General features: G+C 62.2%; 4 protein-coding genes and 1 long non-coding RNA gene across 7 annotated transcripts; 3 read left to right on the forward strand and 2 right to left on the reverse strand.

Annotated features, from left to right (window-relative positions):
- Window positions 1–706: 706 nt before the first annotated feature.
- Window positions 707–5,701, reverse strand: SHARPIN (SHANK associated RH domain interactor). 3 transcript variants are annotated; one of them, XM_067017827.1, is made up of 9 exons: window positions 5,094–5,701; window positions 3,974–4,148; window positions 1,972–2,106; window positions 1,758–1,899; window positions 1,582–1,672; window positions 1,365–1,515; window positions 1,168–1,286; window positions 952–1,080; window positions 707–869 (listed from the first exon to the last, which is right to left on the reverse strand). In XM_067017827.1, the coding sequence occupies exons 1-9, from the start codon at window positions 5,271–5,273 to the stop codon at window positions 786–788; spliced, it is 1,206 nt and encodes a 401-aa protein (XP_066873928.1). In that variant the 5' UTR covers window positions 5,274–5,701; the 3' UTR covers window positions 707–785. The 3 variants fall into 3 exon arrangements, with proteins under 3 accessions (XP_066873928.1, XP_058899320.2, XP_058899318.1); XM_059043337.2 differs by lacking the exon at window positions 5,094–5,701 and adding an exon at window positions 4,449–5,087; XM_059043335.2 differs by lacking the exon at window positions 5,094–5,701 and adding an exon at window positions 4,449–4,975 and having other exon boundaries at window positions 1,365–1,672.
- Window positions 4,778–8,385, forward strand: MAF1 (MAF1 homolog, negative regulator of RNA polymerase III). The gene is made up of 8 exons (XM_059043364.2): window positions 4,778–5,647; window positions 6,382–6,507; window positions 6,615–6,743; window positions 6,818–6,983; window positions 7,116–7,237; window positions 7,318–7,437; window positions 7,608–7,745; window positions 7,872–8,385. The coding sequence occupies exons 2-8, from the start codon at window positions 6,425–6,427 to the stop codon at window positions 7,891–7,893; spliced, it is 780 nt and encodes a 259-aa protein (XP_058899347.1). The 5' UTR covers window positions 4,778–5,647; window positions 6,382–6,424; the 3' UTR covers window positions 7,894–8,385.
- LOC136792920 (uncharacterized) lies at window positions 8,178–13,036 on the reverse strand. The gene is made up of 2 exons (XR_010837541.1): window positions 11,917–13,036; window positions 8,178–11,831 (listed from the first exon to the last, which is right to left on the reverse strand). It is a non-coding gene; the product is annotated as an uncharacterized lncRNA (long non-coding RNA).
- On the forward strand, window positions 8,416–18,321 carry WDR97 (WD repeat domain 97). The gene is made up of 23 exons (XM_067017858.1): window positions 8,416–8,629; window positions 8,833–8,963; window positions 9,148–9,776; window positions 9,975–10,096; window positions 10,289–10,994; window positions 11,066–11,208; window positions 11,291–11,527; window positions 11,604–11,694; window positions 11,793–11,925; window positions 12,016–12,137; window positions 12,391–12,451; window positions 12,622–13,077; window positions 13,158–13,283; window positions 13,379–13,462; window positions 14,440–14,521; window positions 14,652–14,911; window positions 15,010–15,144; window positions 15,247–15,444; window positions 15,520–15,641; window positions 15,720–15,882; window positions 16,262–16,719; window positions 16,816–16,877; window positions 16,988–18,321. Exons 1-23 carry the CDS (start codon window positions 8,500–8,502, stop codon window positions 17,188–17,190), a joined length of 4,854 nt encoding a protein of 1,617 aa, XP_066873959.1. The 5' UTR covers window positions 8,416–8,499; the 3' UTR covers window positions 17,191–18,321.
- A 2,915-nt stretch (window positions 18,322–21,236) lies between these two features.
- Window positions 21,237–24,168, forward strand: HGH1 (HGH1 homolog). The gene is made up of 6 exons (XM_059043349.2): window positions 21,237–21,962; window positions 22,042–22,142; window positions 22,241–22,339; window positions 22,539–22,630; window positions 22,722–22,844; window positions 22,929–24,168. Exons 1-6 carry the CDS (start codon window positions 21,337–21,339, stop codon window positions 23,109–23,111), a joined length of 1,224 nt encoding a protein of 407 aa, XP_058899332.1. The 5' UTR covers window positions 21,237–21,336; the 3' UTR covers window positions 23,112–24,168.
- Window positions 24,169–24,400: the final 232 nt, after the last annotated feature.

Genomic DNA, 24,400 nt, shown 5'->3' on the forward strand with positions numbered 1-24,400 from the left:
AGTGGCCGGGAGAGGAGGGGCAGCGCTCAACCTCACCAAGGAAGCAGAGGCAGACGGAGGCCAGCCAGAAGGTGCTTCTGGTCTCTTGGCTGGGCAGCTGGAGGTGCTGTTGACTTGAGGGTCATGGTCTTTGTGAGGGGACGGCACCTCCTAGCAGTCTACAGGGCAGCTGCGAGTGGGTTCAGGCCACATGGCCAGACAGTGGCCGGGCTCATATGGCCGTGGACCTGTCAGTGGCAGGAGGACCGTGACAGTGTTTTCTCGTTAGCAGTCCTGGGCCCTGGCTCCGGGCTCTTACCTTCTGAGCTTTTCTTGTCCCCCAGCAGGGAATGTAAGGGGCAGCCTGGCGGGAAGAGCCCAGAGGAGTGGGGACCGGCATGGGGAGGGCAAGAGCAGAGAGGAGACAGGCAGGGGCTGTGTACCTGAGAGGCTCTGGTTGGAAAAGGAGGGCTGTCAGCTGAGGGCTGGGTGGGGCTCAGAGGGCCCAGCCCAGTGGTCAGCAGGCAGGGGGTGTCCTAAGCACCCTTGGGGCCTGGGAGATTTCAGGGGGCTTGCGTCCCAAGTATGGTCTTCAGTAGCCACCTGGGCCCAGCCGGGGAGCCGCCACCCCTGCCTCTCTGCCAAGTTTCATCTGAGGGGCTGCGCCCTGCTCTGCATTCTCCCAGCAGCCCAGTCTGCACAAGGGCACAGTGAAGGGGCACGCAGCTGGCTCACAAGCGTATTTAATGACTCCAGCTCACAGCCCCTCCCCAGGAACCCCAGATTGGTCTCCAGCGAGCGGTCAGTCAGCAGAGGTTCCCTGAGAGGTTCAGGAGGGGGTCCAGGGACCTTGGGCCTGGGAGGGAAGGGCCATCCTCTCTCCTTGTGACCTGGGGACAGGGGCAGAAGATGGGTCATTCTACTTGTTTTGCCCCCTGCCCCCATCCCCTCCCCTGCCTCTGCCCCTGGTACCTTCGGTAGCTGCTGGGTGGAGGCTGTGGGAAGGGGGTCCCAAGCACAGGGCCTCTGGGTGCTGCACATCTCACAGCCGGGTCGGCTTGGGGCATTGATGAAGGTGCAGGAAGGGCAGGGCCAGCCGGGCTGGGGAGGTGAGGACACAGTTACTGCTTACCCATTCCTTCAATGCCCACAGCCTCCTAGGCCCTCCCTGCCCAGTCCCTTGACCACCTGAAGGGAGTTGGGCAGGCTGGAGCCAGCTGGCTGAGGGGCTTGGGGCAGCCCCAGCGACTGAGAAAACAGGCGGCCTAGTTCCCCATCCATCTTCTGGGGGCGCTGAGGACTGCATCCTGCCGTAGAGGGACGAGACTCAGGACCATGTCAGGCTGCCCGCCACCTTCCTCATCCCACTCCGATCAGGGACTGACCTGGGGCCTCTCGGGCTGAGAGCAGGTAGAGGAAAGCAGGGTCCCCATCCCGCTGGACCCCGTAGAAAGCAAGGCTGTATTCGGGGACACACAGGCACCTCCCGATGACCCAGCGCTGCACAGCCGGTGGGAAGCCGAACTCCGAGAATACCTGGGGCCAGAGTGTCGGAATGTCGCCCAGGTCCCCCCGGCAGGGTTCCCCAGACCCCGTGCTCACCTGCTCCTGGAGGGCCCCGATGGTGGAGCGGGGGTGGACTGGCAGTGAGACATGGGCAGAGGATGCAGCATCTTCAACTGTAACCTGTAGCCTGGGCCAGAATGTAGGTCAGCGGTAAGGACTGGGGACCTGAGAGGGCTGGGAGGTCAAGGTGAGATAGAAGTCCCAGGCCTTACCTGATGGGGCCAGGAGGGAAGCAGGCCTCCTGGAGCTGGATGCTGAGGGCCACGTGATGCTGGGCCAGGATGGCTGCTGCTTGGGCTGCCCGCTTCTCATCCCCACCCTTTATGGCCCGGCTCAGGTGCCCTGCTAGGTCCTCTGCAGGGGAGAGGGGACCGTCACAGCCCCCCACGGGCTGCCCCCCCAGCCCCTCCAGCCCCCTGCCTTTACCTTTCTCCATCAAGTCTCCAGGGCGCCAAGGAAGATCCACCTTGGGCTGGGGGGCCTTGGTTGCAGGCACTTCGAGACTGGGCGGGGAAACAGGGCACGTTTCTGAGCCTAGGGCTGGGGTCAGGGTGTCACTGCCTAGGAGGGAAGATGTGGGGTGGGGTGGGCTGGTGGACTCCTGAGATCTAGCCCCCAGCTGAGAACTCACCCAGGCCTCTGCTCTCTGACCTCAGGTTTCCGGTACCTTTGTCTCCTCCCTCCTCACCTCAGCCCCTGCCAGGGCCCCACCGTGGCCACACTTCAAGCCAGGCCTTTTCCCCAGCCTTGGCGCTTGCAAACCCCAGAGGTCCCGGCTGACTCCACAGAGCTGCACTTGGCTCTTCCTTGGGCTCTGTAGTCCTTTTGGTCCCTTCTGCTGCCCAGTCCCACCCGTGCCCCTCCTCCACAGAGGCCGGGCCATTTCTCTTGGCCTGTACAGGCCCTCTCAGCCAGCCAAGAGGCTCCCTGGCCTCGCAGCAGAACCAAAGGAGGTCCTCAGAAGGAGCCCACCCCATACTACTCACCAGGAGCCCTGCAGTCAAGATGGCCTCCTTTTGTTGTCCTCGGGGACCTCCATCCTCTCTCTCGGCTCTACCATCATCACAGAACACCTTGGGCTGCTCCCTTGCCAAACAAACCTTCTCCAGCCGATGCCTGCCCTGGGCATGCTGCTGTCTCTGCTTACCACCCACTTGAGGCCCTGCCCATGCGGTGCTGATGCAGCTCCTGTGGTGGCCTCAGTATTCTGAGCTGTCCTCCCACTGAGATAAGCAGGGCTCCCGAGCACCCAGCACCAGGCCTGGCCTGGCCTCAGCTGAGCCCCAAAGATCTCATGCATACTCTTGCCTTGGGGCTTTTGAACCTGCTGCTCCCAGGCCACATGGTTCACCCCATAATCTTTAAATTTCACTCAAGGGTCACCTTAATGAGGATTTCCCTGCCACCCTATTTTAAATTGCAAACCCCTCCCTTCCAGCACTCCCATCCTTTCCACCATCTGACAGAATTTATTTTACTGATTTTATACATCTGTCTTCTCTCCAGAAATGCCGGCTTCAAGAGAGCAGGGATTTAAAGTTTTATTCATGCTAAATCTCTAAGGCCTCAAAAGAGTACTTACTACAGGTGCTGAACACACATTGGGTGAACCAACGGACGAACGAATGAACGAAAGAAAAAGCCCTTTCTCTGCAGATGCTGTTGTCTGGACCTCTCTTCCATCTCAGTGTGTGGTTTTCTTCTCACCCCTCTGACAGCTGTTCTGATGCATCTGTGGACTCTCCCTGATGCACTGCCTGCCTTCCGGACCCTCTTCTCTTCCCACTTTTCTCTCCTGGTGACCTTTTCTACCCCCAACCTTTATCTCTTGAGAGCCCCAGCTCCAGTCCAGATCCACCTACCTCCCTTCCCTCCCACACGTTGAAGAACTTGACCACCTCTACGCCCTCCCCAAAAGGCCCTCCATCTGGGAGCTCCCCAGTGTCTGTTCCTTGCAAGCTTTCTGTCTCAACCACTCACTCTTCCATTTCAACCTCAAGGAAACCCAGCCAATTCCATCTCCTAAGCATCTCTGGAAACATCCTTCTCTCCGGCCCTACCTGCACCACCCACACGAACGCAGGTCTCAACCAGTCTTAAGTAGCTCGAATCTGAGCCTGTCCCTCTCCCACTTAATACCTTCCCATAGCTTTTCATATAGTCCGTTTTCTCACCCAAGTCCTGAGGGCCTGCGTGCTCTGGCCCTCCCCACTTGTCTGGCACTCCAGGCTCCAGCTCTTCAGTCTCTGTTCCTTTTCTCTACTTCCTCCCTCCTGGGAGTCCTCCCAGAACCCCAGCAGTGGGTAAGGCAGGCTCAGCTTTCCCCACTACTCCCCCCATTGAGACCTGGGGGGTTGGGGCTACTCCTGTTCTCTCGCAGAATTAACACTGTCCCAGTCCCAGTGAATCTTCACCCCAGGGCACTGACCATTCTGTCCTTCCACGGTGGCATGTCGGACCAGGGCTGCCCACCGCTGAGCTTCCTGAGGGTTGGCGAAGTGCAGGCTGAGAGTCCCAGGCCCTCCTGGTGGAGGCTGCAGCTCATGCTGGCTGGGGCCTCGGACGGTGTAGGAGACGGACTCCAAGGGCCACTCCAGACTGACCTGAGGAGGGGGAGAGTCCGGGCTCAGTGCCTCCCCCTAGCACATACTGCATGACGACCAAAGGAACACGAAGTAACATTTGTAGGCCACTTACACCGTCCTAAACCCTTTTTACACGTATTACCTTATGAAACCCTCATACTAGTTCTACGAAGGCAGGTACCAGCATTATCCCCATCTTACACATAAGGAAACAGAAGCAAAGAAAAGGTAACTGCTCAACAGCATGCAGCTGGCGAATGGAAGGGCATGGCCTCGGGTTCAGCGGCCAGGCAGCGCGGCCCCACCGCCCCCACTCACCGCCCCGGGCCCCGCGCCAAGCAGCTCCAGCCGGAAGCGCCCTGGGCGCTCGGGGTCCGCGCTCAGCTGCAGCCTCCGCAGCTGCGCCTCTGCGTTAGGCCCCGCGCCCAGCGGCCTCACCGCGGCGTGCACGGCCAGGAGCACCGCGGCCGAGCCGGGGTCCGAGGCCGCAGCCGCGCCGCCTACTGGCGGCGCCATCTCCGGTCCGGTCCCGGCCCGGCCCCACGAGCCCGCTTCCGTGGCCTCGGGCCGCTGAGCGCCTCCACCGGCCGGAAACTGGGCCCGCGAGCCTGGGGTTCCGGGAGCCGCCCGAGCGTTGGAGCCGTCTGACCCTCCCGCTTCGCCCACGATGGACATGGCCAGAGGGTCTTCGAACTCCGGCGGGCGAGGCTGGGCTTGGAGGCCTGTACTCTGGGCAAAGCTTCAGGGACTGAAGTACCGGCCACGACTGGAAGGCCCTAGAGGCTCGGCTGGGGGCTGCAGCCCAGTGGTCCTTGTCGAACCCCGCGTCTGGCGGGAGGTGGACGCGCTCCCAAGCGCCTTCTGGGCCGCCGCCAGCCTCTCGCCGCCCACCGAACACTCTGTTGCCCCCTCCAGCCCACACCTCGATTGTCCGCTAGTCCCTCCGGGGAACCCGGACAGCACCTGGGGCGGAGCCGGCGAGGGGCCGCGACCAATGAGCGCCAGGGAGGAAGGCGGGTTAGCACGGCCGAGAAGACAACTGACAGGCGCCACAGCCAGTAGGAGTGGAAGATAGGACTGAGCGGCGGGTACTGCCCCCAATGGCTCTGCGAGCTCCCGGTCCCGGCGGCTGGAGCGGGCCATTCAGACGCGTGGGGCCGGGCCTGGCGGACGCTTGTTGTTGTCCGGCCCGGGGAGATAGAGGTCGTTCGCTCCCTTGCTCGGGCCTTCTGTGGCGGTCGGCGGGCAGGTCGGTCGCGATAGCCGGGCGCCGTGCATGGGCGAGGCTATGTCGCGGTGGCAGCCCGGATGGGCCGGCGGGGCCGGGAGTAACGGGACGTCGCTGCGGAGCTTCTTTCCCCGGATACAGTGCGGCCCGAGCGGAGGCCGCGGCGCCGCACTCCGGTCCTGAGGCGTCCGTGCTGCCCGGGGCCCGCACCGCCTTCTCACCCGGACCGACACCAATCGACCTGACCCTGCCTGGTCCGGCCCGGCCCGATTGAGCGCAGAGGAAGCAGGTAGGTGTACGCCCTGTGCCTGGTGCCGACTCGGGCCCTCCAGAACTACAGCCCCCAGCAGGCTTCGCGCTGGGGCGCACGCGCACCTCCCAGGGCGCACGGCTTCCTGGGACTTGTAGTTCGCGCGGCTTGGCTGGGGTTCCCCTTAGAACCAGGTAGACGCTGCAGCGCCCTAGCTGCGCGGCTGACAGGCCCTTCGGGGGCCGCGGGGCCTCCCTCCGGCTCCCTGTCGTACTTCCGGAGAAAAAGGAGGAGCTCACTAGAAAGCAGCCTGTAGAACAGGAAAGAGCGCCGCGTTCAGGTGACGGCAGGGCCGAGCCCCAGGTGACCTGGTTCCTAACTGGGTGCGGGTTCTTACCCGGGCTGAGGATCCCGGGTGGAGGGGCACTGCAGGAGTCACGTCCCTTCGCGGGCTCACAGGGCCCCCCTTGGTGGGTAGGGCTCTTGTGTCGGGATGGGGGGTGTTGAGGGAGAGACTAACCCAGCAGCCCCGGGGTTAGCAGGATCCCCGGTGGGTCCCCCAGCTTGGCCCAAGAACTCCTGTGAGGTGCAAGTGGTGTGGCTGATCTGGGGCCTGGACTTGCCGCTCTCATCACCTCTCCCTCCAGTGCTGAAGGCCTGGGAGCAGGCTGCAGGAGGGACCCAAGTTGTTTACAGTGGCGCCACTGACTGGGAGGAAGGCTGAAGGTGGAGCCCCAAGGGCCAGACACCCATGAACTGACCTCTATCCTCAGGCAGCAATAGCCCTTCGGAGCACAGGATCTCCTTCCCGAGGACATGAAGCTGTTGGAGAACTCCAGCTTCGAGGCCATCAACTCGCAGCTGACCGTGGAGACAGGAGATGCCCACATCATTGGCAGGTGAGGCCGGGGCTCTGAGGCTGGCATCTCAGAGGTCACTCTGCCCTGTCTCTGGGTTGAGCCTGGTGGGGGTGGCATGCTTCATGGTCCTCTGCTTGCGTCTCTAGGATTGAAAGCTATTCGTGTAAGATGGCGGGTGACGACAAGCACATGTTCAAGCAATTCTGCCAGGAGGGCCAGCCACACGTGCTGGAGGCACTGTCCCCACCCCAGACCTCGGGCCTCAGCCCCAGCAGGTGAGCTGGGCAGGGCCTGCCCACTGTGGACTGGCAAGCGGGGCAGTGCCAGGCTGACGCTTCTCTCTGTGCAGACTGAGTAAGAGCCAAGGTGGCGAGGACGAGGGCCCCCTCAGCGACAAGTGCAGCCGCAAGACCCTCTTCTACCTGATTGCCACGCTCAACGAGTCCTTCCGGCCGGACTATGACTTCAGCACAGCCCGGAGCCACGAGTTCAGCCGGGAGCCCAGCCTCAGCTGGGTGAGGGTCGGGTCTGGGAAGGAACCTGCAGGCCCACAACCATCCCCGGTGTCCTCCCTAACTTACTGGGGCTCGGCCCAGTTCATGCCTGGTGTTCTGGGTCCTAGTCAGCCCCGACTGTGACCATCCTAGGTGGTGAACGCAGTCAACTGCAGTCTGTTCTCGGCTGTCCGCGAGGACTTCAGGGCCCTGAAGCCGCAGCTGTGGAACGCGGTGGATGAGGAGATCTGCTTGGCTGAGTGCGACATCTACAGGTGAGCTGGCATCCCTGCAGGGGGGTCCTGGGTGTGTGGCACTTGGGACCTTCCACCACATCTCGCCCCACATTCCCCAGCTACAACCCAGACTTGGACTCAGATCCCTTTGGGGAAGATGGCAGCCTCTGGTCCTTCAACTACTTCTTCTACAACAAGCGGCTGAAACGGATTGTGTTCTTCAGCTGCCGCTCTATCAGGTTGGCTGGCACCTATCCACCTGCCTTCCTTTACCTCCCTGTTTGGCCCCCACACCGTTTCCCCAGCTTGGCCCACCCCACTCCCAACTTTGTCCTCCCCAGACACCCTCCCTGGGGTTAGTAGCAGGCTGGGGGTAGGTGGCTTTAAGACTGGTCCCCCCCACCCCCAGTGGATCCACCTACACTCCCTCGGAGGCAGGCAATGAGCTGGACATGGAGCTCGGGGAAGAGGAGGAGGATGAGGAAGAGAGTGGAGGTGGAGGCCGCGAGGGCGGCCCCGAGGAGACCAGCACCATGGAAGAGGACAGGTGTGTGGCGGTTGCAGTGGCCTCCCTCCCTGCAGCCTGGGGTGTGCAGGGCAGGGTGGGGCCCCCTCTGCCTGGTCTCCTGAGTGTGCGCTGCTCAGAACTCACTATGTGCCACCGTTTGCCCAGGGTCCCGGTGATCTGTATGTGAAGAGGAGGAACAGAGGCCCTAGCTTCACCCAGCTTCAAACAGTGCCTGGACCTGCCCACCTGAGGGGCCCCAGGGCCTCCATAGCTGCCGGCCAGATCCTGGCGCTGCCACAGCACCAGCGCCACTCCAGGCCACACCTGCCTAGACCTTTGGCTGTAGCCTGTGGATGTCCCCACAGCCCCACAGGCTCCTGCTGCCCACGTGGTGGCTGGACTGGACAGCAACGGCACAGGGCCTGGTGGGAAGAGCCACTGCCCCGCCCAAACGAACTGACAACGGGCAGGGACAGCTGGACCACAGAGTTTATTTTTGTATTTTGTGCAGGGTCAGGCCTGGACCTGCACACTCCAGCCCAAAGGGCCGGAGACCCAGCAGGCGGTCCCCAGGGGTCATCCGCCCCCCTGTACTCCCCACCTTGCCCATCGGGCGGCGTGCACTGAGTGTCACTTTGCTGCAGCTGGTTTGCTTCCAATAAAAGTTTCTGTGACTCAGTGTGCAAGGAGGCTCATGGGGTGTGGGGGCGGGGCCTGCGTCGAGGGCGGGGCCTGCTGCGTCCGGTATCCTAGCAACGGTCCTAGGGGGGCTGTTGAGCCGGCGGCTCCTTAAATGGAGCCAGAAGTGCTGGATGAAAGCAACCCCTTTACCGTAGAAGGCGACCACCTGATTCCAGACCTGGACCTGTATGATGCCGACATCTACGACGTCCCGGACCCGGGACTGCTCAACGAAGAGGATGGTGAGGTGGCCCGGCCTCGACCCCCAGAAGGCCCGCTTAGCCGCAGGCCTCACTCAAGCGCTGGTTCTGTCCTCTGGGAATGCAGCACTCCCTGGGCAGTCCCCTAACCTGACAGGGCCCTCAGGAGGGGCCTTGGCTGCCCATGATCTCCAGGGTTAGGGGCCCAAGGCCACACCGACAGGGCTTCCGCTGCCGGTTCGCAGAGTCATCGTTTAAGGAGCCGGCCCCACGGCTTTTTACAAGCAACTCTCGGTGGCAGAACGTGACCCTGAGCGCCCGTGCCCGCCAACTGTGGCTGCTCCTGCGTACAGGCCTCCAGACGTTTGTGGAAAAGGTGCGGCTTGCGCACGGCATCTGTCTCAAGGCCTCTTTCCGGCTTGGCTCCTCCCCTAGGGGTCCCCTGCAAGACCCCAGCCCGGATCCTCTTGGCTCCCCTAAGTGGGTGCTGCCTACACCCCCGCCCCTTAACCCCTGGCCCCCGCCAAGTTTACGGCAGCCTTGCTGGTCCCGGTCTGCAGGAAAAGAGAGCTGAGCTGCGCGTGGCGCACTTGACGCACGGGCTAGAGCTGCTGCGCCGCCTGGAGGTGGCAGCCGGGCTGTGTTCGGTGGCACAGGACCCCGTGGGCAGACGCTTCGTGGTGCTGGACGGTGCGGGCCGCCTGCACCTGCGCAGAGAGGATGGCTGGGCGCAAGAGAAGCTGCTGGCTCCGGTCGCGCTTACAGGGCTGGTAGCAGTGCTGGGTGAGCTGGGCACTGTGGGCCGCTTTGTGGGCTGGGGCCCAGGGGGCCTGGCCATCCTAAGGTCCGACCTCAGCCTGCTGTGGCAGAGTAAGCCAGTGGAGCGCAGGGTGCCGGGCCGCGAGCCAGTCTGCTGCCTGCCGGTGCCCGACCCCAGGCTGCTGCTGGTGGCGGAGGCGGGTGGAAGCCTGGCGCTCTGGAAGTTCCGTGCAGGGGGTCGCTGCCTGGTTCCCCATGGGTCCCCTCTGCAGCTGCCACCAAGCCTCTCGGGTGCGCTTGGCCGTCTGGCTCTGGGGCCTCGGCATCCCCCTCACGTCCCATGCTGCTGCGCAGCCTGCGGCTCAGCCGTGCTCACCTTTGATCTGCACACCTGGGCTCTCACAGATGTGCGTCGGGATCTGCACAAAACGTGAGGAGGGGCCCAGGGGCTGGTGGGAGAGGGAGGAATCATGAGGTGAGTCCGCGACAGAAATCCGGTCGTGGCAGGGGTGCCGGCATATGCGCGCGCGCGCGCGCGCGCGCACACACACACACACACACACACACACACACACACACACACACACACTGCAGTCTTGAGTCCACGGGCCTCCCTCTCACCCCTCAGCACCATCTCCGACCTGGCGTACTGTAGAGAGGTGGGGGCCATGGTGACAGCTTCCCGGGACAGCACGGTGAAGGTGTGGGAGGCTGACTGGCAGATCCGGATGGTGTTCGTGGGACACACAGGTGTGCCGTGCCACAGTGGCTATTGAGGTGTGGTCTCCCCTCACCCTGGGCACAGCCCTGCCTTCGAGAGCTCCGGGCACAGGATCTCCACGGGCTCCTGGCCAAGCTTCTCCGCCCTGGTCATGACCCTGACCGACGGCTCCCCTTCCCTCGGTCCCTGGTGCTCAGGAGTGACCCGCGCCCCTCCCGCAGGCCCGGTGACTGCGGTGGCCGTGCTCCCGAACACGGCCCTCGTGCTGTCGGCTTCGCAAGACGGGACACTGCGCACGTGGGACCTGCAGGCAGGGGCGCAGGTGGGTGAGGTGGCGCCGAGCCGCCGGGGCCCGAGCGAGCCGTCGGAGACCGTGAGCCATCTGCTGGCTCCCGCCGGGCCCGGCTGGCCCTTGCTCTCCGTGCGCGCCCACAGTGTGGAGCTGTGGCGCGTGCGGGAGCTCTACTCGCCATTGGCCCAGCTGTCGGCGCCGGTGCTCCACCTGCAGGTGGCGCCGGCGCTGCCTTCGCCCACGGCCCCGCAAGCGCAGCTGCCCACGCGCCTCGTGTGCGCCTGCGCCGACGGCGCCGTCTACCTGGTGTCAGTCTCCAGCGGACGCGCCGTGAGCGTGCTTCTGCTGGAGCCCGAGGACTGCGCGGCCGCCGTGGCCTACTGCCTGCCCCGCGAGGTGCTGTGGCTGCTGACGCGCGCCGGGCACCTGCTGTGCGCCAACGCAGCACGCAGCCCCATGCGCGTGCTGCACCGCCTGTGCCCGCCACCGCCCCCGGCGCCCTGGCCCTGCTGCCTGCACCTATACAGCCACCTCACGGACCCCCGGAGCGCGTTCGCCACCTGGGAGATAGTGCGACAGTACAAGGGCGAGCTGTGCCGCAGCGACGTGGCTGGGGCCTGGAAGGACAAGAACTGGTGGGTGCCGGAGCCAGCCAGGGCTGGGCAAGGCGGCCGGGCCCACACGAACAGGCTGTGGTCACCCATAGGTACCTGCTCGTGGTGGGGCACACTGATGGCACCCTATCCGTACTCGAGTTGCGTTCCTCGAAGACGGTCTTCCGTACGGAGGCGCACGGCCCAGGCCCCGTCACCGCCATTGCGTCCACCTGGAACAGCATCGTGTCCTCGGGTGGGTACCTCTCCTCCCTCCACGGCCGGCCTGGGAACCCCTTCCCTCCCCAAAGGCCCCACCGTGGCTCCTGCCCCCACAGGGGGAGACTCGACCGTGAAGATGTGGCGCGTCTTCCCATATGCCGAGGAGAGTCTGCGCCTCCTGCGCACCTTCTCCTGCTGCCACCCGGCAGTGGTGCTCTGCGCCCTCGGGAATCGCATCATCGCGGGCTTCGAGGACCTGAACAGCGCCACCTATGGCTTGGTGCAGTTTGGCCTGGGTAACAGCCCATGCTTTGATCGCCGGCCCCAGGATGACCCCACGGACCACATCACCGGTGAGCGGGCAGGGCAGAGGTGAAGTCCGGGCTGCCAGATGGTTCTGGCCCCTGACCCTGAGTCCTGGCCCCCCAGGCCTGTGCTGCTGCCCCACGCTCAAGCTGTACGCCTGCTCCAGCCTGGACGGCACCATCCGCATCTGGACCGCGGAGAACCGCCTACTGCGGTGGGCTGGGGCTGGGGCGGGGGGGCTTGCCTCTGCCGCTGCCTCCGTCTTCTGTTCCAAGGAGCAGGGCCGGACTGTCGGTCTGAACAACCCTCCAGGCTCCTGCAGCTGAACGGTGCTCCTCAGGCCCTGAGCTTCTGCAGTAACAGTGGGGACCTAGTGCTGGCCCTGGGCTCCTGCCTCTGCCTCGTGGCCCACAGGCTCTACCTGCCCACATCTTACCTGATTAAGGTGTGTGCTGAGCACAGGTAGGCGGGGTGGGGCTGCTGTGGGCAGACAAGCCACCGAGGCCAGGGCTCCAGGCTCCTTTCCCCTGCTCAGAAGCTGTGCCAGGATGTCCCTGATGTGGTGGATGACCCTCCACTGCCGCTGACCAGCCAGGAGTCGATGATCCCAGCCCAGCTGCAGAGGCTCGCCAACTTGCGTGGGGTGGCCAGCCTCAGGTCTGCCGGCAGGCCCAGCCGAGCCGTCCCGGAGGCCCCGACCTGGCTCCCCTGGGTCAGGGCCTGGCTCAGTGCTCCCAGGCCCCTTGGCCACCCACCGCAAGCCCGTCCCAGTCCCGGCCTTCCCACTCCTGGCTGTTTGTGGTTCCCCACCAGGGGCCTGGCCACCACCCCCGGGTCCCTGTCCCAGCCTCTGCCCTAGCCCACTGGTAATGCCACCCAGCGTCCCACCCGTGTCCCTCCCTGTCTGCAGCACAGCCTCGTCTTTCATCCATCACCAGACGGCCACGCCTCAGCAGCCAGTGTTAGAGAAGGTGGGGTGGCTCCGACCCCCTCTCCACCGCAGTGCCCCAGCCCTGCCCCCCGACCCTGGCTCAGGCCTTTCCTCTTCAGTCCCTGGGGCAGGCCTGGGATCCCTGTGCTCGTCTAGGGGCACGCAGCAAGGCTCAAGGAAGGATGCGCTGACCCCTGACCCTCACCCCAGGACCTGGAAGCCTTCATTGCCCGGGACCAAGACCTTCAGCAGCTGAAGCTGGGGCTGGTGGGCCCTGCAGCCCGGCCCCCACCCTCCTGGCAGCAGTGCCAGGAGGCCTTTGATAACTACTTCCGTCTGATTTATGGCCCTGGTCTGCTGGTCAGTGTGGGGCCTCCCCAGTCCCTCCCTTCACCCGGGGCCTCTGACACTGCCCGTCTGCCCTGCCCTCCCTGCCAGGGCAAGTATTCCAGAGGAGAATCCCAGCAGTGGCGCACCGTGACCCTCACGGTGGAGAGACAGACCTGGGACGTGTGCGCCCTGCCCAGAGATGTCCCCGATCTCGGGGGCGTTGAAGCCTCGCCACCACAGGCCCTTGGGACCCTGGGCCAGCGCTTTGCCCGCCCTCCCCGAGTGCCCTTGCCTCCCCCCGGCACCCCCCGGATGCTGCACAGCAGAGCGTCACAGGTGAGGCTTGCGGCGACCCCCACCCCTCTGCCTTCACCTCGCGGTTCCTGCCCCACCCCCGACTCCTCCTTCCACCCCAGCTGCTGGCCCGCTCCTCCCCGAGCCGCGAACTGGGCCTTAGTCTGCAGCTGCAGCTGCAGTTGGAGCGGCTCCACGGGGAGAAGCCCGTGGCCCCAGATCCACCGTCCTCCCACCTGCAGCGCAGGGTGAGGGGCCCAGGCGGGCGGAGGCTGCCGCCCGAAGGCAGAGATGCAGGGACACTGGGGTCCAAACTCAGCTCTGAGCCCTGTCCCATCCCCAGACCCCCCTGCTGCTGAAGAGGCGGCCCCAGGAGCGCCTCTCCAAGCTCAGGGGCTTCCTCCCTGCCGCTGTTCAGCCCTATGGGGTGAGAGCCCCTCGCTGTCCTGAGGCTCTTCCCTCCCCGGGGGGCCCTTCTTGTGACGCCATCTTCCCTTTGCTGTAAGCCTGTGTGCCCGACTCTGCCCCGAGGGCCACGCCCACCCGCGCCCGTCGCCCCCGGGCCCAGTTTTGATACTGCTGCGCTCTGCGTGCCCTGACTCCTCACCCTGAGAACTGGCTGCCACAGGGCCAGGGGCTTCAGAGCGGGAGCCAGGCAGCGCCAGAGCCTCTGCCAGCGGTCGCTTCTGCAGCCGCTCCCCAGCGCAAGGGTTGGGAGGCTGAGGCCTCTGTGGACTTTGTCTGGGAGGCCAGAGTCCCCTCCCTTGAGGGGAGCAGTCAGTGAGAGCCGGCCTTGCCACCCTCTTCCCCTCCAGATGCCCAGACAGGCCCAGCCCCTTCTCCCCACACATCTGGCACTCTTACCTTCCCCGGTGGGCAACGGATCCTTTCGGCCGCTACTCCACCACCCAAGCCCCCAGTAACCCCCCTCGAGCTCCTATCGTCCCCTTCGTTTTTTGGCCACGCCGCGCGGCTTGTGGAATCTCAGTTCCCCGACCGGGGATTGAACCCCGGCCCAGCAGTGAAAGCACGGAGTCCTAACCAGTGGGCCGCCGGGGAAGTGCCTCCTACCGCCCCCTTCTTATCAGCGTCTCTGCTCCAGGACCGGGGGCTGAGTCCTGTGGAGACCACGTGGGTGTCAGGGCTCCCCAAAGGCCAGCTGTTACCCAGATTTCCCTCCTCAGTTACCACAGCTGATGCCACACTCACCGCCTGCCCTTCGGCCTGATTTCTAGAGATTCTTTCTTCCTGTCTGTGTGTCGTGGGCAGGGCGTGTGAGCCCAACTCAGCTCTTGGACATCGGGCGGGCAGAGCTGGGCTGGTGGCCGGGGTGCCCTGCCAGCGTGGTCTCTGGGGCAGGTGGAGTCCGGGCCCTCAACCTGCCCCGCTGTGCTCCACCTGCAGCACTGGCGGCGGCCCATCCGCTTCCCGGGCTGCGAGCCCAACTCGGTGGTGCTGCAGCAGATGTGGCTGCCTGTGGAGGGCGGCGGCCTCGGAGCCCTGGGCCCGCTCAGGCGCCGGGGCGAGAGCAAGGCAAGGGGCGGGGCGAGGTCGGGGGCGGGGCCGGCTCCACGCAGCTCCCGCGGCCACGGCCTCGCTCTCCACTTCGCAGCCAGGCGGGAGCCAGGACGACCTGTGGCAGCTGCGGGGCGGCAGGCGGCCGCGTGCCAAGCGGCAGGAGAAGCTGATCCAGTTTTTGGGAGAGGAGGGGGAGGAGGAGGACGACGAGGAGGAGGGGCAGGATCTGGACTGGGCGTCGGATTCGCTGGGCTCCCACAGGCAGCTCTCTGACCAGCTGCTGGAGTCCGAGGAGCAGGAGGCTCAGGTGGGCGTCGGGGGCTGGGCTGGGCAGCGGCGCGGGAGCTGCCTGGGGAGGGCAGGATCTGCAGCTGCTGCCGCTGCCGCTGCCCCTAGAGCCCCGAGTGTCTCATCCCGAAGCCCATGGGCTCCCGCGAGGACACCGCCAGGGCCGAGACCTGTCTTCACTGCCCCCAGTTCCACTATGGGCACTCGCTCTGGGAAGAGCGCTACGGGCATCTGCCTAGGTTCCTGCATTTTTTCGTCGGCCAGAACTGGTTCAAAAAGCTCTTCCCCATCTTCACTCTGCAGGTTCGGGGGAGTTCTGGAAGCACGGGCTCAGGTATGGGAGGGGGAGGCTGGAGCGGCCGGGGGCGGCGCAGGGGGCCAGGCCTCAGCACCAGATCCCTGCAGGCGTACCCCGAGGTGGGCACGGTGGAGGGCCTGGCCTCGCTGTTCACGGACCTGCTGGACGAGGCCTCTTGGGCAGACCGTGTGCACATCCTGCACGCGCTGCTGAGGCTGCGGCCCGACGTCAGCAGAGACCTCTGTAGCCGGCTGCAGGGCATCCTCGTGCGTCTGCTCAACCTGGACCAGCCCCCCAGCCTCCAGGTGAGCCCCTAGTCCCGAGGCCGGCCTCGCCCCGCCCCAGGCCTCGGGCCCCAGCGTCGCTCCCCCTGCGCTCAGGACGGGACGCAGAAGCAGTTTGTGATGCTGGCGCTGCAGCTGCTCCTGGCCTGCTCCCTGGAGTCCCGCGAGGTGGTGCTGGAGCTCCTGTGCTACTTCCTTTACTCGCCAGCCTCCTGCCGGTGAGTCCCGCTCCCTTTTCCTCCCCCTCCCCGCTGCTGCCGGGGAGGCCGCCCAGAAGCCTCCCACACCTGTCTCAGGCCGGAGCTCAGGAAGCTGCTGGATGGACTCGGCCTTCAGGACCCGCAGGGCTTCCTGTTCAAGGAGATGATGACCTGGGCCCAGGGCTCGGACCTCGCCTCCAAGGCCGCACTGCGCAAGCGCTGCTGCCAGAAGCTGGAGGAAATGATCTGGCAGCTGAAGGTCTGGGCGGGCGGGGGCGGGAGTCGGGACGGGGCCGGGCCAGGCCACCGCCCGCAGAGCCTCTCGCCTTCTCCCCAGGCTTTTCCCAAGTGCAGAGGGGAGAGCCAGGTTAGGCCAGCGGGCTCTTTGCCCCGCTCTGGCTCTGCGCCTCTTCCATCCTCCCCCATCCCTCACCCCTTCCCCATCTCCCGGGATCTTCCTGCACCTCCCCAGGAGGGAGTCTGGGGTGGGGTCTCAGGCTTGGAGCCAAGGGCAGCACCTCTCCGGCCTCCACTGGCCAACCCCCCAGCAGATGGAAACTGTGCCGCCGTCGGTAGACAAGTTGTCAGAGATGCTGCCCGAGGTCTCAGAGACCTCAGCACTTCATCCTCCTTCGAAGGAGGCCCTGTCGCAGATTTCCATGGTCTCTGGGGCGACTGTTCATATCTCTGTGATGCCCTCAAGCATCTCCCAGACGCCCTCACCGGTGGTCTCACCCGGAGAGCCGGACTTGGCTGCCCTGGAGTCGCAGGCCCAGCAGACGCTCGCACAGATGAGCTTTGGGCAGACCCGACGATGTGCACTGTCTGAGATACTGATGCACTTCTGCCCCTTGCCCGAGGCCCACTTGCGATCCTCCGCACCAGCTGCGGAGGATGAGCCACTGTCTCTGGAGCAGACGAACTGGTCACAGTCAGAAATGCTGGACCTGGGGCCCATCGACGCGCTCAACTTCTTCTGCGCGCAGCATCGGGCTCGGCAGCAGGGCCCCCTGCAGGAGGAGCCCAAGAGCCCGCCGCCTCGCCCGCCCCCACGGAGGCCCAGCATGGTGGTGCCACAGCCCCGGGAACCCCGGTGGTGAGCACGCCACGGGTCCCTGGAAGAGGCTGGGGCAGAGCCTGTGTGGAACAGCTGAGGCGCGGGCTCAGCCAAACCCGCCTCCTTACCCTCCAGGCACCACTCCATCCTCCGGCTTCAGGAGGCCAAGGTCCAGAGGTCTCCAATGAAACTGAGGGGTGAGTAGGGACAGGGGTAGAAATAGGACCCTGACCTCTACCCCATCCCAGCCCAGTTCCCGCGGAGCACTGGCCCCACCCCAAGGTCTCACTATACTGTTGGCCCCCAGGCCAAATGCTGTCCCGGCTCTGGGCGGGCCGCACCCTGGATGGCGCCATCCGGACGCTGAAGCTGCCACTGCCCCGGGTGGAACTGCAGCCTTTCCCCCCAGACTGGCCCAGGCCTGCCCATCCGCTGCCCCCGCAGCTCCTGCAGCCTGCCCTGCAACGCTACTTTCTGCCAGATGACACGGACCCTGACAGCTACAGCTGAGCTGGGTGGTGACCCTGACCTGACCCTGCCTCCCCCTCTTCCCTCCAGCATGGAGTCAGGACATGGCTCTCCAGCCGGCTGTTCACCCCAGCCAAGGCCCAGGGCCGGAATAAAGTCCAGAGGCCACGGCCAGCACACTGGATGCCGCCTTCACCTTTGGGGGCCACTGATGTGGGCAGGGGGGTCTGGCTGGTGTGTCACGCACCTGCTGGTGGCCAGCTGCATGTGTGAGGCAGGAGCTGGGGGACTGGTGGGGTCTGGGATGGGACAGGGTCTGGGCTCCAGTCAGCACGTGGTAGAGCAGCGTTCTTGGTGGGGGAGGGCCTGTCTGCCCAGAGAGGGAACCCACCGCACGGGCGTGGCCCTGCTCAGCCTCGGTGCTCAGTTAATTACCGGGGTCAGGAGGAGAGGGGGAGACTTAACGGGTGGGCCGGGGAGAGGGGAGGGTCTGGGTGGTCCCAGGTGTGTGTGTGGGAACTTGCAGTCATTTGATGCAGGTGAAACCAGGAGTCCGTCGGAGCTTTGCTACCTCTAGGCTGGAAAGGAGAAAAATTAATGAAGAGACCCCGGGGTGCTTTATCCAAGAAGCAGTGAAGGGGCAGTGTTCTCTGGACCTTTCAACTTAAAAGTCACCAGGAGATTTACCTTGTCTGTGAAGCACAGGGTCTCGGGGCCTCGGCCTTCTTCTGAACTGCCATGACCTCAAAGGGCACTGACCCAACCACACGTGGAGCCCACGTGCGCACCGGCTATTAGGACGGCTTTTGTGAAGGGCCTGTTCTAGCTTTCTATATCCCGCTGCTGGGTTGCCTGAGCAGCGATTTCTTTCCTGTATTTTCAGCCTCTGACTTTAGACATTTCTGCCCAATGGCTCTGTGGTTAAACTTGGTCTCCCACACCTTTCCCACAGCCCCTAACCTGTGCAGGGGCTCTTGTTATAGGGCTGCTGTGGGCAGCTGTTTCCTAGGCCAAGGAGGGCCAGAAGTGCCAGGTCCAGATAACTGAAAGACTTGACTTTCTTATAAAAGGAACTGCACCTGCTAAAACAAGGACTGGGAGGTCCGTAGTAGTCTGCATCTACTGGTGTTTCTATGTTTCGAATTACAGAAGCAATAAATGCTTTAAAAAATACAGACATGGGAATTCCCTGGCAGTCCAGTGGTTAGGACTCCGCGCTTTTACTGCTGAGGGCTCAGGTTCGATCCCTGGTTGGGGAACTAACATTCCGCAAGCCATGTGGTGCAACAAACAAACAACACACAAACGTGAGAAAGTAGGGCAAAAGTTTAAACAGGTCAAAATCCCCACTAATCATAAAGGAAAACACTAATATATTTATTAATACATATTAATATATAACTTTTAAAATTAGAAAATACATCAATCAAAATATTAAGAGAGAAGAAAGTCAGGCCACAGAATGGGAGAACACATTTGAAATACATGTAACTAAAAATGGCTTGTCTCCAAAATATATAAAGAAGTTCTACAAATTAATAACAATAAAAAAAATCACACAACCCAATTAAGTGTACAGAAAGCTAGAATGGGATTTCCACTATAGATGTTGAAATACCAAATATATATATAGCAAACATAAATATATATATCTTTCCACTTCCTGACTGTGTGACGTTAAGCAAGTTACCTATGTTCTCTAAGCCTCAGTTTCCAGTCTACGACATGTGGATAATACCGCTACGATACCTCACAGGGCTGCTGTGAGGATTAAATGAGTTGTTATATCTAAAGCGCTTAGGAACGGTGCTGAGCACAGCGTAGGCAGATAGAAAACAATGTCGGAACACTTCCTCACATCATTTATGAGAGTAAATTTCAGAAGAGTTGAAGACTGGAATGTAGAAAATAAAACTATAAATATATCAGAAGCTAATTTAGAAAAATAATTAACTTAGAACACTCAGAAAAGACAGTTATGTGCTGATTTTTTAAAAAAAGTTATGGCAAAAGACAACAAAATTAAAGACAAAACTCAAAGCAGATCATACATGTAAAATTATAAAAATTTAGGAAGGAAACATAAATCCTTTGGACCTAGCAAATGATGAAGAGTGTTGACATAACGCCCAAGGCACCAGATGTAAAAGAAAACAAATCAATAAATTGGGCTTTATCAAATTTTAAAACTGCTCAGGGAAAGGCCTTGTTAATAAGATGAAAAGACAATCTACAGACTGGGAGAAAATATCTGCAAATGACATATCCACAAAGGACACATATCCAGAATATATAAGCAACTCTCAAAATTAACTAAAAACCAAACAATCTCATTAGAAAACAGGCAAAAGAAACAAAACAGACATTTCACCCAAGAGGAGATGAAGATGGCAAATGAGCACGTGAGAAGATGCCACACATCACCATCCATTAGGGAAGCGTAAATTCAGAATGGCTCAGATTTAAAAAGTGACACCACCAAATGCTGGAGAAGATGTGGAGCAACTGGATCTGTGTACGATGCTGGCGGGAAGGTAAAATGGTCCAGACACCGGAAAGCAATTTGGCAATTTCTTGAAAACCAGGACCCGGCAATCATACTGCTGGGCATTTATCCCAGAGAAATGAGGACTTAGGTCCACACAAAACCATACTACGCACCAATGTTTATAGCAGCTTTATTTGTAACAGCCCCAAACTGGCAATGACACAAAGGTCCTTCACCAGGTGAATGGCTGATCAAACTGTGGCACATCCACACCATGGAATACTTCTCAGCAATAAAAATAAATTATTAGCACAACAACCTAGATGAATCTCCAGATAATTATGCTGAGTGAAAAAGCCAATCTCAAAACATTCCATTTAAATCACATTCTTGAGGTGACAAAATTATAGAGGTGAAGAACAGATTAGTGGTTGCCTGGGGTGAAGGATGGCAGGAGCAGGTGGAGCAGGAGGGAGGTCTTTGTGGTGATGGAGCTATTCTCTATTTTGACTGTGATATTGGTTACGCGAATCTACACAAGGGATAAAGAGGCATGGAAGGACTTCCCTGGTGGTCCGGTGGTAAAGAATCGCCTTACAATGCAGGAAACGTGGGTTTCCACGTTCCGTGTGGGTTCGACCCCTGGTCAGGGAACTAAGATCCCACATGCCGCAGAGCCACGACACCCGTGCGCCACAACTACTGAGCCTGAGCTCTAGAGCCCTCAAGCCACAACTACTGACCCTTTTTTCTAGAAACTAGAAAAAGAACAGCAAATTAAACTCAAAGTAAGCAGAAGAAAGGAAACAGTAAGGTCAAAGTAGAAATCAATAAACTTGAAAAAGAAAACAATAAAGAAATGAATCCAAAAGGTGGTTCTTTAAGAAGACCAATAAGGGCTTCCGTGGTGGCACAGTGGTTAAGAATCCGCCTTCGGGTTCGAGCCCTGGTCCGGGAAGACTCCCACATGCCGCGGACCAAGTAAATCCGTGCGCCACAACTACTGAGCCTCCACTCTAGAGCCCACGAGCCGCAACTACTGAGCCCGCGCGCCTAGAGCCCGTGCTCCGCAAGGAGAAGCCATCGCAATGAGAAGCCCGCGCACCGGGACGGAGAAGCCATCGCAGTGAGAAGCCCGCGCACCGGGACGAAGAGTAGCCCCCGCTCGCCTCAACTAGAGAGAGCCCGCGCGCAGCAACAAAGACCCAACACAGCCAAAAATTAAAAAAAAAAATTTCGCAAGCTGAATACAACCATATATAAAAACGAAAAAATATCATGATCAAACGGAGATTATGCCAGGAATACACTAGAAAGTCAATCACTGTAATTGATCCTGCTTTTCTTCCCGCGAAGACGGATGTCTGCCAATCACGAAGTAAGAGGGAATGTAATCGGTCCGCTATCAGCGGCTGGCAGGACCCCCAAGGGACGGTGCCATGCCAGGGCTCAAAGCTTGTCCCTGCACGACCCCCACCACCGCGCAGAGCCCGAGGTCCCCGGCTTCCGGCTGGCAACAAATCCCACAATCCACCGGGCCTTGACGTGGCCCCGCCTCCTTGCGCCGGTCCCGCCCCTTGAGCAGAGTCGATAGCCTCGGATTGGTCGCCGTGGCTTCCGGCACCCTGGTGGGCGGGGCCGCTGCCCACCTGTAGGCGCACCATGTAGCTGAGTTTGCGTAGCGGAGCACGCCGACCAGCATGCGGGAGGACGAAGGGGACGCGGGCGGGTCAGCCGGTGGCCTCGCCTCCGTAGGGTCGCCGATGCTGGAGGTCTGTCCGAAGGCGGAGGCGGCGAAGCTGCTGCCCTTCCTGGCGCTCGGGGTGCGGGCTGACCTGCAGGCGGCGGCGGTGCAGCATGTGCTGGCGCTGACAGGCTCGGGGCCCGGCCGCACATTACTGGCCGGCCAGGCGGCACTGCTGCGGGCTCTGGTCGAGCTAGCGGTGGCCCCTGCTCCCGCCCCGGCCCGAGACGCCGCTCGCGCACTAGTCAATCTGGCCGCCGATCCCGGCCTGCACGAGCCGCTGCTGGCGGCCGAGCCCGGACTACCTGCCCGCCTGCTGGGCTGCGCGTTGGACCCACAGTGGCCCTGGGCCGAGGAGGCGGCCGCCGTGCTGGCTAACCTCAGCCGCGAGCCGGAGCCATGTGCTGCGCTGATGGCGGCGCTGGCGGCCGCTGAGCCCGGGGAGCCGGGCCTGGAGCGGCTGGTGCGCGCGCTGTGCACTCCCGGTTACAACGCCCGCGCGCCCCTGCACTACTTGGGGCCAATGCTCTCCAACCTCAGCCAGCGTCCTGCGACGCGCGCTTTCCTGCTGGACCCCGACAGGTGAAGGAAGAAGCCCAGGGCGCTCGCGGGGAGGGGGTGGAAGTGAACAGGGACGGCACTGAGTGGTCTTTCCCCCCAGGTGCGTGGTCCAGCGGCTGCTGCCCCTTACCCAATACCCGGACTCCTCGGTGCGCAGGGGCGGGGTGGTGGGGACACTGCGAAACTGCTGCTTCGATCACCGTGAGTGGTGGTGGGGGAGTTGCCGTGTCGGGGAGTGGGAGGGATAGACTGGACCCTGGAGCCCCTCTGGCCTGGCCTCCATTCCTGTTTCTCCTCAGGACACCATGAGTGGTTGCTTGGGCCTGAGGTGGACATTCTCCCCTTCTTGCTGCTGCCCCTGGCTGGGCCTGAGGACTTCTCTGAGGAGGAGCTGGAGCGTGAGTGGCTTGGGTCGAGCCTCACGGTTGGTCTGGCAGGAGGAGAGGCCAGTGGGGGTAGAGGCAGGAGGTGTCCAGATCAGGGCCCCTTCTGAAACCTTCTAGCAGGGAGTTGCTGAGCCCAGATGCGCCTTACAGTGGCAGGGTCTTGCCTAGCAGTCCAGGGGCCAGCATAGGGACTCAGTGCATTCACCCCTAGGGCTGCCAGTTGACCTGCAATACCTGCCACAAGACAAGCAGCGAGATCCTGACGCTGACATCCGCAAGATGCTCATAGAGGCCATCATGCTGGTGAGCAGGAGTACTGCTACATAACGTCACCCCCCCACACACACTTATACATCAGCACACTGATGTCTGGACCACCTCTGCCCACTCCCAGCTGACGGCCACGGCGCCTGGTCGGAAGCAGGTGAGGGACCAGGGAGCCTACTTGATCCTGCGCGAGCTGCACAACTGGGAGCCGGAGCCCGACGTGCGGTCGGCTTGTGAGAAACTCATCCAGGTGGGTGCAGGGTTGGGGGAGTGGTGGGTGTCCACTGTGTGCCAGCCAGCTGCTCACCTGCTTCCTCTGCTTGCCCTGCTGCAGGTTCTTATTGGGGACGAGCCAGAGCACGGCATGGAAAACCTGCTGGAGGTGCAGGTACCTGAGGATATTGAGCGACAGCTGCAGCAGCAGGACTGCCAGAAGCAGGAGCGACTCGAGCCGGCGCAGCGGAGCCGCGGCCCCAGAGACGCAAACAGAGGGAGCCGCACCCACCCGAAGCCGTGAAGCCGCCACCAGCTCCGGGCCCGCTGTCGCTCGCCGTCCGTCCAGGCCTCCCAGACCAGGCCCGCCGGCACCTGCCGGCAGCCCTCTGGGGCCCCTTGCTCTGAGGGCGTGCCCTGCTGAGGAGCAGAGCCGTCCTTAAGCTTCAGGTCTTTGCTGAGGGTTGAGGGCGCCTCCCTGTGTCCTGTTGGCTCCGCAAGAATGCTGGTTGATCAGAGGAGGACTGTTTAGCCAGAGCTGGCCCAACCCTGTGACTTGCTCAGGTATCTCCAGGGGGATGGCCAGCAGGGCTGGACAGAAAAACACTGCAAGCCTGAGGGGCTAGCTGGAGCTTCCCAGTCCCAAGGGTGCTACAGGGCTCTGGGCACAGGGGGGCACCCAGGTGCTTGCAGTGCCCCTTGGTACCTGTCCCACCCCAGGCCCCTCCATTCTGGGGCCCTGCCTGAGACCCAGCCTCAGAGGGCTCACCTGTTGAGATTTTCACCAGCCACAGCCTGTCCTGGGCTCTGCCCAGGGCTGCACCCCTGTGGCCTGTCCTTGGAGCGCTTGCTGGTGTTGCCTCCCCTTCCTGCTCCCCACCTTTCCACTTGACCTGTGCCCAGACCTACCCTCAGCTCTTTGCAAGCTCCTCAAGTCCTCTTGCCCAGTCCTGGACTGACCTGATGCCCCCTCCCTCCCCCACTAGCTAGGCCCTCTCCTTGGTCAGCTTGCCTGAGCCTCAGCTCCCCAGAACCCCTTGCCTACCAAGCTGAGAGCCTCCCTGATGTGCCTGCAGCCTTGCCCTTGGCTCAAGTCTTTCCCCTGACCGCTCTCCAAAGTTGGAGACGGCTCCACTGGCATGCCCATCAAGGCTAGCTTCTCATGGGTGCCGGGGTGTCTCCCTCCTCTGCGGCCCTCTCTATATTCCCCCCTCCCCCCCAGATAAATTAAAGCTCTGGCCTGGAGGCATGTGGACTGTTTTCCAGATGCCCCAAGGCCCGCGGCCCTCTTCCTGCATTGAGAAGTCCACACCGTTGGCTCCACAGAATAAATGCTCTATTGGGCCTCGCCCCCCACCCTACCACCTGCCCTCAGTTAAGCAAGTAGTGTCCAGGCATGCTCCGGATGGCAGACATGGAGCATAGAGACAGCGGACAGCTGGAGGGGCCCAGCGCGCGACTGGCCATCTCCGTGCTCCAGAGTCCCAGCCCGGCAGAGTCGCACCTCGTCTCGGGGGAGACTCCGTGGGCTCGGGCGCCGGACCAGAGGCACTCTCAAGGGGGGGTGCCCTGTTGCTGGGGTTGCCACAGGTG

This window comes from Kogia breviceps, chromosome 17 (genome assembly GCF_026419965.1).
Source record: "Kogia breviceps isolate mKogBre1 chromosome 17, mKogBre1 haplotype 1, whole genome shotgun sequence".
Classification (NCBI taxonomy): Eukaryota; Metazoa; Chordata; class Mammalia; order Artiodactyla; family Physeteridae; genus Kogia; species Kogia breviceps.

Excerpts from the sequence above, each read along its gene's own strand:
- SHARPIN (XM_059043335.2), bottom strand. The coding sequence starts at position 4,805 with ATGTCCATCGTGGGCGAAGCGGGAGGGTCAGACGGCTCCAACGCTCGG. Across the intron at positions 4,149-4,448 it reads TTGGCGCGGGGCCCGGGGCG|GTCAGTCTGGAGTGGCCCTT; the intron begins GTGAGTGGGGGC and ends CCCCCTCCTCAG. Across the intron at positions 1,900-1,971 it reads TGGAGACTTGATGGAGAAAG|AGGACCTAGCAGGGCACCTG; the intron begins GTAAAGGCAGGG and ends TCTCCCCTGCAG.
- MAF1 (XM_059043364.2), top strand. The coding sequence starts at position 6,425 with ATGAAGCTGTTGGAGAACTCCAGCTTCGAGGCCATCAACTCGCAGCTG. Across the intron at positions 6,744-6,817 it reads TCGGGCCTCAGCCCCAGCAG|ACTGAGTAAGAGCCAAGGTG; the intron begins GTGAGCTGGGCA and ends CTCTCTGTGCAG. Across the intron at positions 7,438-7,607 it reads TTCAGCTGCCGCTCTATCAG|TGGATCCACCTACACTCCCT; the intron begins GTTGGCTGGCAC and ends CCCCACCCCCAG.
- WDR97 (XM_067017858.1), top strand. The coding sequence starts at position 8,500 with ATGGAGCCAGAAGTGCTGGATGAAAGCAACCCCTTTACCGTAGAAGGC. Across the intron at positions 9,777-9,974 it reads CGTCGGGATCTGCACAAAAC|CACCATCTCCGACCTGGCGT; the intron begins GTGAGGAGGGGC and ends CTCACCCCTCAG. Across the intron at positions 16,720-16,815 it reads CAGCCCCGGGAACCCCGGTG|GCACCACTCCATCCTCCGGC; the intron begins GTGAGCACGCCA and ends CTTACCCTCCAG.
- HGH1 (XM_059043349.2), top strand. The coding sequence starts at position 21,337 with ATGCGGGAGGACGAAGGGGACGCGGGCGGGTCAGCCGGTGGCCTCGCC. Across the intron at positions 21,963-22,041 it reads TTCCTGCTGGACCCCGACAG|GTGCGTGGTCCAGCGGCTGC; the intron begins GTGAAGGAAGAA and ends CTTTCCCCCCAG. Across the intron at positions 22,340-22,538 it reads CTCTGAGGAGGAGCTGGAGC|GGCTGCCAGTTGACCTGCAA; the intron begins GTGAGTGGCTTG and ends ATTCACCCCTAG.